Source organism: Triturus cristatus, chromosome 4_1 (genome assembly GCF_964204655.1).
Source record: "Triturus cristatus chromosome 4_1, aTriCri1.1, whole genome shotgun sequence".
In the NCBI taxonomy this organism is placed as follows: Eukaryota; Metazoa; Chordata; class Amphibia; order Caudata; family Salamandridae; genus Triturus; species Triturus cristatus.
In genome coordinates this window covers 41,208,315-41,220,439 of record NC_140585.1, presented here as the reverse complement: position 1 = coordinate 41,220,439, position 12,125 = coordinate 41,208,315, and the positions used below count along the sequence as shown (strand labels likewise).

General features: G+C 46.3%; 1 protein-coding gene across 2 annotated transcripts in view; it reads left to right on the top strand.

Moving 5' to 3' along the window:
• Positions 1-12,125, top strand: part of LOC146839412 (transmembrane protein 176B-like) — a 64,687-nt gene that overhangs the window by 36,462 nt on the left and 16,100 nt on the right. For both annotated transcript variants that reach the window (XM_085651452.1, XM_085651453.1), the window contains exons 2-3: positions 2,969-3,208; positions 4,817-4,927. In XM_085651452.1, coding sequence (XP_085507578.1) covers positions 2,969-3,208; positions 4,817-4,927 — 351 coding nt within the window. The remainder of the gene's footprint in view (positions 1-2,968; positions 3,209-4,816; positions 4,928-12,125) is intronic.

Below are 12,125 nucleotides of genomic sequence, written 5' to 3'. Positions count from 1 at the left end.
TTATGTCCCTTGATATTTAGTCACTGGACCCATGAAGTGACGTTATACACGTAGCACAGCTACTACTTAAAAGGGGACTTTACCGCAAACAACGGAACGCAGTCTGTACTATTTTTGCATGTACAGTTTTATATAGCGCAAGCTCGACCCCAAGGTATCAGAGAGCTTTACATGACCACCAGTTGCATTACAGACGGACACATTATTTTTTTGGCACGGGTAGATTAGATTAATTAATTTGCCCAGAATCACAGGATAGTGAGCTGATGCCAGGACTTGAAGCTGGTTTCTTAAATTCCAAAACCAACACCTCTGTAGAGTAAATAGGCACAAGCCTAAAAAACACACAGCGAGGGTCTAATTAGCAAAGAGAAATCGTTGCGATTCACAGAAGCGACCCCCCTCCCCCAATCCATGAAGTGACGTCATAAACGTAGCACGGCTACTTCTTAAAAGGGGACTTTACTGTCGACAATAAGATTCGGTCTGTACTATGTATAATGGACCAACTGTGCGAAAATATTTAAAGGAAAACACGACGATAGTAAGATAAACGCTTTAAAATTCTAATTTATATTTAGAAACTAGTTGGTGTCGGGGATGATTTGAATAAGTGTTAACATGTTGTGATACTTTTAAAAATGTGATATAGTCATGAGGTTTGTGCTTGTCGCCACTGTTGAGAAATAGCCCGCGTTTATAACAACACAAAAATGTAACCTCAGTGTAAAAAGATTTTTTCAATCATTTGAATTAACCTGAGGAAGACAAGCCCGGGAGTGGTGCACGCGCACTAAGGAATGCAGCTAAAAGCCCGCGATTGGTGCGCGCGTTTTAAAGAATTTATAGAAAGCAGCAGGCTCAGTGCGGGCCGCTGCTCGCTCCTGAGCTCCCATGGCCAGGGGAGAGAGAAGGCGCGACATGCACCCACCTTTAGCCAATTGCATGCTGTCTTTCTTAGAAAGATGCACGCAAAGGCCAATAGCCTGTGACCAAAAAAACAAACACACGCACAAGCGTGTGTTCTGACTTTGAAGCCCTTACATAAAGCCTCGCAGCGCATGCACGCTGGCTCAGACGAGACCTAAAAAGGCAGATTTCCTCTGTAAATTGATTTAGAGCCTCTGAAGCAGGACCGCAGTGCCCTGCAAAAATGCGAGGCCCTGAGGCATATTACCCCGTGGTTCTTTTTGCCCCCTCTTGTGATGGCCATGGTCCTTGTTTGTCCACAGACCACTCCACTCCGGCTATGAACAAAATGTGAAAGGGGCATCATCACATCACTTCCTGTTCCGCCTCCTAGAAAGGGGCTCTTTCAGAGTGACAAAGGCTAAGTTTGGATCCATGAGCCCCTGGTTCTAGTCCCAGCTCTCTAGCTAACCCAATGTTGTGATCCTGGGGCAGTAACCCCTTGGAGTACTTTATCGGGCAAAAACTCAAAGGATTTAGAAATAGCCAGTATGCACTCTTGTCACTCTGTGTGAATAATTGTGATGTTACGTTTAAGAATGTTGCATGTTAAAGGAAACAAAGACATTATAATCTTCTGGAAAAAAAAGTTAGTGGAGGGGGGTCTGAGCCCGAAGTTCTGGTTCAGCAAGGAGAGAGAGAGAGAGACAGAAAGAGAGACAGAGAGAGAGTGAGAAAGAGAGACAGGGACAGAGAGAGAGCAAGAGACAGAGAGAGAGAGCGAGAAAGAGCGACAGAGACAGAGAGGGAGCGAGAAAGAGAGAGAGGAGGGAGAAAGAGACAGAGAGAGAGCGAAAAAACAGAGAGAGAGAGGGAGAAAGAGACAGAGGTAGAGAGCGAGAGACACAGAGAGAGAGAGAGAGAGAGAAAGAGAGAAAGAGAGGGACATAGAGAGAGAGAGAGAAAGAGACAGAGAGAGACAGAGAGAGAGAGAGAGAGAGAGAGAGAGAGAGACAGAGAGAGACAGTGAGAGAGAGACAAAGAGACAGACAGAGAGAGACATATATAGAGAGAAATAGAGAGGGAGAAATAGAGAGAGAGAGAGTGAGAGAGAGAGGCAGAAAGAGAGACAGAGAGGGAGACAGAGAGAGAGAGAAGGAGAGAGCGGGAGAAAGAGAGAGACAGAGAGAGAGAGAGGGAAAGTGAGAGAGAAATAGAGACAGAGAGAAGGAGATAGAGGGGGAAGAAAGAGAGACAGAGAGAGAGAATGGGAGAGAGAGAGAGAAAAAGAGACACAGCGAGAGAGAGAGCGACAAAGAGAGAGAGAGGCATAGAGAGAGAGAGAGACAGAGAGAGAGTGAGTCTGTAAGGGAACACGTCTTCTTTTGTGCTTAGCCACCCCCTGAACCCTCCTTGCTGGAGGCTGACGTATGAGGGAAGTTAGGGAAGCTTCTCTTCTCTATTCTGATTTTACTACTGCGCATCTCCACTATCTTTATAACCACTTTCTCTTTCCAACTCTCCAGACCTCTTCATTTTACAATCTGATAGTATTTGAAGCTCATCGTTTCATCATTTCACCTGTCTTTCTAGATTAGCCAGGTTGGACGACCCGTGTACACCGTCATCACTTTTTACCAACCAATCCTCCCACCCATCACCCCTCTGCCCCAACCCCATCCCCACCCCTGGTAACAAAGGGCCTGATTTAGATCTAAGTGCACTGGTGACTTCGTCACCACGGTGACGGATATTCCGTCCGCTGAAATATAAATCGCATAGGATAGAATGGGATTTATATTTCGATGGACGTGATATCCGTCACCGTTGTGATGGAGTAACCCGTCCGCCGAGATCTAAACCAGGCCGTAGTTTGCCTACTTTCGCTGCTCCACTTCATTCTCTGTAACTAGGTATTAACTGACATTAGCTCAGACTGAACCGATCCTCAGCGGTGCCTGAGGGTCCATCAGTTGGGCGTTTCACCTCCACCGACCTTGGGTTTACTTTCTACCTGGTGATGAACCTTTGTCTGATCTCACGCTCTTTCCCCATCCAGGAGAGCGCCATGGCTTCCAACGTTATAAAAGTGAACGGGGTTGAGGTGACCAGTGACTGCTCTAAGCCCACCGTGATTAACATCAACTTTAGCCAGCCGCAAGCGCCGTCCTGCTTCCTGGAATCGTTGAAGTATCTGGGGAAGAGTCTGAAACCTGCCAGAGATCGCCTGAGAGTGCGGGCGAGGACCAGTGGGACCACATCTGTGAGCGTAGTTACGAGAGTCAAGTATGGAATCGAGGTAAAGAGTGGTCTTCAACCGTGGGTCATAGAGTCAATGACCGGTGTTATGGATCTGGGGCAGAACCATGGAGAGGGAGACATGAGAACCAGTAGATGATACAGACAAGGGAGCGAGGAGGTGATACCTGGATGAGAGGTAGTGGTGGGAGGTGGATACTTATGCCATGAACACTTGGGGCATCATTTATGAGGAATTGGGGTAGGGCAGCACCTCAAGTCTTTTTGCTGCACTGTCCTAAGCCAATGTGCAATGGCGGAATGCACCATATTTATAAAATATTATGCATCCCTGTCCTTTCCCCCTGTGCTGATGCACAATTTGCTGCCTAGGTCCAACGTAGGCACCCGTGCACCATGGTGCAAGGGTGCCTCCATTGCAGACAGGATTGTTTTTGTGCAGGAAGGAGCACCTTCCTCCATAAAAACATCCAGAGAAGCATTTTCCTCCTCCAATGTGTGCTGCACAATGCAGCACACATAGGAAGAGAAAACCATGAGGAGAAATAAAAATATTCCTCCTCATTACGCCTCACCTCGGGAGGCGTACGGATTTGGCACTTCTCCTGGTTTATATGATTTTGTTAATCTGGGGCAGCATCAAAATCAATGGGTGTTGTGTAGGAAAATCCACCGCAGTGCTCATGGAACGCCTCCTGGGTGCAGAGTAAGGTGATGCAGCAATTTGTGCTGCGTTGCCGTACTCATGATTTATGAGGCCACTCAGAGCCACGCAGGATGGCCTTGCATGGTATTATAAATTTGAGTCAGAGCCCTGCCTCACGCATGTACCACTTCACGTGGTGCAAAAGTGACACTGGGCCCTCATAAATACTCCCCCAGGTGTGCAGAGCCATGGGTTGTTAGTGGTGATTGAGCCAGACATGGTTGGAGATGATGGAGTTAAGGGAAAGTGAAGAACTATGGGATAGTAAAGGCAATGAAACAACCAGAGAGAAAAGACAAAAAGGTGATTAGTCAAAAGCGAAGGCTGATGGCATCAGGAGAGGCAAGGATGGCTATAGTGGTCATGGGCAAGCATGAGAGGGGGTGGCAGAGTAATGTGAGTGAGTGAGTGAGTGAGTGAGTGAGTGAGTGAGTGAGTGAGTGAGTGAGTGAGTGAGTGAGTGAGTGAGTGAACAAACGTGTGACAGGAGAGGGTTTCAGATGATGGCAACATGGAGGAGATGAACTAAAGGGTAAAGTCTGTAATATTATGATTGGAGTAAGTATTGATAAGGAGAGGGAACATGAAAGAGGAGTAGAAAGAGGGAGAATTGATGACTCAGGCCTGATTTAGATCCCAGCGGATGGGTTACTCTGTCACAACAGTGAAGGATATCCCGTCCAGCAAAATAAAAATCCCATTATAACCTAGGGGATTTATATTTCAGCGGACGGGATATCAGTCACTGTTGTGTCCCTTAATGTAAATGCAGTTGGAAAGCTAGTGACAATGAAGTGGATTAGATAGGAGGTCACGGAAAGATCATTAGAAGTTTAAGTATTAGGCAGAGAAGTTGAGTTTCTGAGTGACTTAATTTAGAACTTCTTGAGATTGGTAACTGGTTTTTTTCTTGAGACTGATCTTTTTTTCTGATTTCTGCAGGCTGCTCGGATTGTGATCGCCTTGGCTTCCATCTCCCTGGGAGTCGTGCTCTGCCTTGTGCATGAAAGTATAACCTTTAGGAAGGGGGTCGCCTTCTGGACAGGAGTTCCGGTGAGTGTTGAGTGGCTGTTTGAGGGGTGGCCGGGAGCTGTCTGTAGGATGTGCAGTTAGACGACCAACATCTATAGTTCAATGACGACTCTTCCACTAAGCTCTGAACCCGGCTAAAGTAGGCTGCTGCTGGTAGTCTCTAAGTGCACTAGTCGCACTCCAATGCACTGGCTCAAATTCTTGATAGAGATTCAGTGCCAGATTCACTCCACCTTCAGCGGTCCAGTGGGGAGGAGACCCTCATTGTTTGTCGATGAGGTGAAAGCAGCAACACAACAGATGCACGCTGTAAACCCAGACAACAGACTTTACAAAAAGGAGCGTGTCTCGGTGAGGACATGTTGAAGAAACCATGGAAGGACCCAACTAAGAATTGTGCGGCTGCGTTGTGCTGATGTCTAATATTAGGACCATACATAGAGCTATAATGAGGAAGCAAAACTTGAATTACAAATATGCAAAGTGTATCTTGTTCCCCTATAGAACCCTACAGTAACTGCTCTAAATGACCAGTAGTTAGACCCTTCCTTTCAGAGTAGAAGATACACACTTCCTACTGGATCTCTCTCAAGAAATTCGTAATTCTGCCCTTTAAGGGCAATGGCATAAATGATTCTTACTGTTCACTTAGGGATTCAGACTGTTCCTCTTAAAAACTCTTAGGAATTCAAGAGGAATTATTTAGGCAGTAGTGAAGAATCTATACGGAGCCCTGCCTATCGAACTGTTGCACCACAGATTGTAGCGATTACTATAACACCATCGGTCTCTCTGAGATACATGGGCGGTTGTCGCCGTTAGTATGTTTTTTGTCTAGGGTCAGACCCGGAATGTTAGATGGGCACGCGCACTCACAAAGATGGCAGCTGCACGTGCCATGCATGCAGTAGTAGCAAACAGCATGCGCTGCAGCCTCCATCTTGAAGAGTACATCGGAAGTACTAAAGTGCTTGAGCACCCGCAGTCACTTCAAGTTATGACTAATTCAAACGCATTGTAGAAGCGCATGACAGCGAGCTTTTCTAGATGTCCACAGCACATTGTATCTCATAAGTTCCTTTCTCAATCACAATGAATTCCAGTTAGGATGCACCGGCCGACATGTGTTTCACTTCGCTTCATCATGGCCCGACAAATGAAAAATATTGATGTGCGCTTAAAGATGCCTATATCTATATATATATTTGTCTTGTAAAATTTGTCATATATTCCTCCTGATACAGAGACTTTATGCAGTCAAAGAACCTGGTCTATGTAACTTCTCATTAACCAGTGAATACACTGCTCATGGAAGACCAAAGTTCTGAAAAGAAATGCTCAAGAACTTAAAAATGACTTGAAAAATCTTATTGATGACGATATCAGATGATCTAAATTCCCAAGTAATGAGCTCTCGTAACCCTCAGATCATCAGACCAATCGATTCAATTTAATAATCTCATTGCGTGAAAATGAATGGGAATGTATTCAGTAGGAGATGTAAGGGTACCTTTAGCACAGTACGGTAGCAGCCGGTTTAAGTTAAGGATATATTTTGCAGCCGAGGATGCGCAAAGCAGAGACACGATCATAACAAGGAGTGTGTAGACGATCCCGTTTGATCCACGTGAAGAAGGATCTGCATATCATCTGCATAAGACAGAAGTACAGTGGAAACTGGGTGATCTGGTGAGCTAGGAGTAACACATATAAAGTAATGTAGGTATTAAATAGTGCTGGGCTCAAGACCAAGACTCAAGAACTCCACAGAAGAGGGGCCGCTCGATGGAGTGTTTGGTCTCAGGACCGCTTGTTGAGTGTGAGTGGAGAAGAGTGAAGAGACCCTATCCCAGCCCATTAGTTCTGCATCACACTCAGAAATAGCATAGCAAAGTGGTATGAATGATGTTGACGAATGCTGCAGCCAGGTTCAAGAGGATCAGGCGCCCACACCATCAACTTTTTGGAAATAAGAGGGGGGCATCTGCTGTAAGGAAGCTGTGCTGTGTTTACACCTATGAAGACGATGCGTATGCAGGAGACGCAGCAATTGACCCGCTAAGAGACCTTCAATAGCTTCATACTGTGATCCGAGTTGGAAAATGGTCATAGCTCATGGATTCTGTTGGGTTTAAAGGTTTCAATGAAAGAGGCTGAATGGCAGCTTTTTTTTATCAACTAAACAGGAACAGTAGCATGCGGAAAAAGCGATTTGATTTAGCATTGACTAGCAGGCATTGGTTGCTCTGATAACTGCCTCAAGATTTTGCCTGGCAGACATCCAATGGGGAGTTCTTGGAGGTCATTCTCATGACCAGATCAATAGTCTTCATCAGGATGAGTCTGGAGACCCAACTGAGGGGCCTGGAGGTTCTAGATAAGCACCCAGGTCTGAAACCCCTCTCTGTTCTTGTGTTGACACCAAGCTATATGTACTCAAGAGTTAGATAGTGTATTGGCCTTAAGAGCGACAATGTCTTAAACATTTTAAAGTTCTGGCCGTCACCAGGGCTTTAAGTGGGGAAGCTCCCATCAGATTTTAGTCCCAGCTGACTTTGAAGACTATTTGCTTCTTCGTCCGCGATGCTGTTTTCTGTAGTTTTTTCATGCAGTTTATTAATCTCGTACAGTGCGTGCTGTGAACTGGGTCACCCAATAACTGCGATGGAGAAAAAGCTGCAGGTACATGGACTCGGAGCTGAAAAGTTCTGGACAAATCATTAAAAATCACTTAAAGCCTTGGTGACAGCCAGAACGTTAAAATGTTAATGTGAGAAAAGAGAGGGGGTTCGGAACTGGGTGGCATGTTTATGGGAACTGTGATGCAGGGCAGCACAGCAAGTCACCTTGCTGCACTGCCCTGCATCAGGAAGAAAAAGGCAGGAATGTTCTGTATATATCCAATACGGTGCAGTCCTGTCCTTTCCCCCTGTGCTTGTCCCATCTCTGCAGCCTAGTGCCAAAGCAGGCACCCTTGAACCATGGTGCAAGGGTGGCCGCATTGCAGGCAGGATTGTTTTTGTGCAGGAAGGATGCATAGAAAGAGGAAAAAACGAGGAGAACTAAAGATATTTCTCCTTGTGATGCCTCACCTGGGGAGGCGTATCTTTCTGGCGCATTCCTAGGTTTACTATGTTGGGTAAATGTGACAAAAAGATGGAATTTGTGCAGGAACACCCACAGCAACGCCCATGGAACGCCTTCCCAGGGCAGAGTAACTCAATGCAGCAATTTGCGCTGCGTTGTATTAGTCTATATTTATGAAGCCATTCAAAGCAACGCAGTGTCTTTGCGTGGCTTCAAAAATATGACTTGCATCTTTGCACCCTGCATGTACCACATTGCGCGGTGCAAGCATGACGCAAGCCCCTAATAATGATGCCCCGGGGGCCTATGTAGAGCCTAGAGGCCTGTGGTCCCTCAATTGGTTCTCCAGACTCCTACTGATGGAGAATATACATCTAGTAAAGAGTATGAACTCCAGGGGCTACCGGTTGGATGGCTGCCCGGGCACAATCCTGTAGCAGTTATCAGAGCATGTGGCGCCTGCTTGTCAGTGCTTAATCAATAACGCTCTTCCGCATGCTATTAATGAGTAAAAAAAGCCGTCATTCATCCTGTTTCATCGAAACCGTCTTCAAACCCAAAATACTCCCTGCATTTGGACCAGTTTTCGACTGAAATCACTGTGCGAAGCTCTTGAGAGTCCTCGCGAGTCATTTGTAGCGTCTCCTGCATACGCATCGCTTTCGTTGCCGTAAAGGCAGCACACACTCCTGTCGGGGAAGGAACGCTTTGAATACGAGCTGTGTGGAGTGTGGTCTACCGAGAACGGACTTGACATGAACCCTGATGCACATGGTACGCTTCCCATTGCATCAGCGCAAGTGACTGGGGTGACATTTTGTTGTCTGCACTACAGCTTATCGAGAAGGGGTAACGTGCATTGGAGTGCACAGGACAGGGTGAGCTGATAGAGGTGGAACTTTACACGAGGGCGCCAGCAGGGCTCCACTCCAAGGACTGAGATTACACGGTTTGGTCACCCTATTGATTATGAAAACACAGTATGCCTCCACCACCACAGATCTACCGGAAGCACAAGCGCCTTACTTCTCAAGCCAGAAAAATTCCATAAAAAGAAAACCTTCTCCGGAATTGCCCAAAAAATGTGGAACTCTCTCCGTACTGAGATGAGATGCAACCCATCCACATACATCTTCAGGAAAATATTTCTATCCAACAAATTCCTCTCACACGGAGGACTCATCTCTGCCTCCTCTTGATCGACTCCTCCCGCCTATCTGCTTGTTGCTGCTTGTCACACCGGAATATGCTTATGTCTAGACATATGCTAGACGATGCGCTCCTATCTCTCTGTTTACCATATGCGCCTGTACTTATATTCCTTCTTGTTCAATACCATGTTTTTGTACACTTTCTGGTAAGTGCTCTGTCACCCGAAAGGGTCTTGTTTGCTCTATATAAAACTCCAAATAAATAAATTAAATATATGGTAAACCAGAAGTCCACTGCCAACAGATGAGGGAACAGTCGGTGCGCCCCTCCAGTTCCCACACCCCTGGGCATGCACGAGATTAGCGTGATGCCGGGGCCAAAATTAAAAGTCAGTATACCGGATACGTGCGGAGGACAAACAGGGTAGGGAATGGAATGCGTCATGTACGTGCCTACGTTGCTGAAATTGTCACAGTGTGTCATAAACTCAGGTTTGGAAATGTTGGGTCAGAGGCAACAGAAAAGGGAACTTTCCGCAAATAATACTCACATCAACAACAAGCAGACCCTCTAGCATTTCGCAATTTCGCGATTCACACAAAAATCGTGAAATCAGCTGACTAGCGGGATGGATACAATATTTACTGTTTTGGCCGCAAAAAAAGGTCTTGCGGCAGACAGCAAAAACATGAAGCCTTCTTAGTGGTTGTACGCAAACACATCACTAAGGGGCATATCATCAAGGCCATGCGATAATTATCGCTCCGCGCTCTTAGCGAGAGGATAATCATCACCGGCCAACTCTGAATTTTATCGCAGAGATAGCATGCTATCAGCAACGCTTATCTCCAAAGTGATAAAATTCAGACCTCAAGCTGCCAATTGTGCGATTATCGCTGGAAATACAGTGATAGTCGCACAAGGTTTGGTGAAAGCTTGCTGATAGGGCAAGGCAGACTTAGCCATGATATCCTATGTAAGGTGGATATCATGGCTCAGTCAGTTTTGAAGCAGGCGTAAGGAAAGTAGCGATAACAGAGGTTATGGCTACTTTGCTTGTCGCTCTGCAGGTTAGCGTGCCCATTGATAATTGGAGAAATGTAGCTTAGCGACATATGTCCAGTTATGTCAGGGCAGGAACGCCCCCTTTGCATCTCATTAGAGATGCAAAGATGGGCGTTGGGGGAAAGGACGATAATGCAAGGATTCACGCGATAGCGTGACCTTGCTGATTAGGCGGTAAAACTATAGCCGCTTTCCGTCCGAAAACGGACGCTAAAGCGGCGATAATTTTATCTCCGGGGCTTGATGATATGCCCCAAAGTGCCTCCGTACAGCCTACAGCCGTGAAATATCTGCTTCCTCCCCTGCCGCACTGTGACAAGCAGAGTCAACGGGAACCACTCTCTGGCCTAGTATGTGGCAAGACTGCTCATCAACTAGCAGGCAGGTTATGTTTCAGCAGCAGGTCACTTTGCCATTTCCTTAAGTGGCCTTTGAAATCCCAGGCCGCCACTCATCCTCTGCTCCTTTCTGAGGAGGGGAATGAAAGCACAGCCGTCCCTGCTGAGTCTTACTTCTGCTGGGCGCGAGAGGCAAAGCCTGCGTTTCTTATACACTGAATCACTCCGGGCTTCCAGATGTGCACGCCGTCATGAGCTCCGATCGATACAAATAACATAAAAGCCACTAGGCATGTGTGCCCCACTATGTTCCGGTAGGTCAGGCCGCCAATTTCTAACATATGCTCTTGGGTACCGTCGTATGTAAGTAGTTAATGGACTAGTTACGTCTATACACAAAATCAGGGGTATCAGTATGACTAATTGCACAACAATTTAAACACAATTTTTTATTTTTTATTTAATTCTTTTATAGCGCTAGGCCTTCTAATGCAAAATGTCAGAGTGCTTTGCATCACACCCACAAATTAAACAGAAACAACAAATCAAACACATGTGTGACTCAAATGTATATGAGGTTACATATGACATTAAGGGTTATGAGGTGTAAGAGTCCCCTATCATCCATACTGGAAGACATTAGTCTGTATTAGAAACATTGCAACAGATGCGCAGCGAGTTACAAAAAGATCTGTGACAAAAGCAGTAGCACCTTACTTATGTGCATAAAATACACATCTCTGAGTTATGTTATGGTATGTTATGTTAGCAGGTTCTTGTATAGCACACGTACACCAATTGGTTTTATGGCACTGCTTTAGGAAGTTCCGGGACCCTGGGGACTTACTCGTAGGCTTGTCTGAACAACCAAGTCTTGAGGAGCTTCCGGAAGCTCAGGTGGTCTGTCCAAGAGCTGATTTCGTAGGGCAGGGAATTCCAGTAGCTGGGAGCTAATACGGCGAATCTGGCACCACCCATGCGCTTCAGTTTGAAGGAGGGGACGGATAGAAGATACTTGTGTGCCGAGCGCAAGTTGCGCGTTGAGATGTGCCTTTGGATACGGTTATCCACAATTTTGGGCTCCGACCGTTCAAAGACTTGAAGACAAGGCAACAGACCTTGAAAGCACATCTCTGGGGGATTGGGAGCCAATGTAGCTTCCTCGTGAGGGGAGTCACATGTTGCCACCTTGGTTGCTGAAAAATCAGTCTTGCTGCCTGGTTCTGTAACCAGTTGCAATAGTTTGATTAAGTAGAGAGGGATGCCGAAGTATACGAAATTGGCGTTGTCTAAGTGGGACATAACCATAGCTAGAACTACCTGAATTAAGGCTCTAGAAGTAACTTATCCAGTGTTCAGCTGCTGAAGTCTGATAAAGTGTCTGCGGTGGAGTTTGACTGTCTCTGGCAAGGCACCTCCCCCACTATGATCCTGTTTTCTTTAGACCGCCTGAGGAAGGTGTCATGCCTCATGGGTCCAGGAGGCAGCGGTGCCCGGCAGGGGTGCGTACATGGGTGCTAGATCATCCCAGGGAGAAATAGGTCCCCCTCTCACGAGGTTAGGCAGAGCTGCAGAGA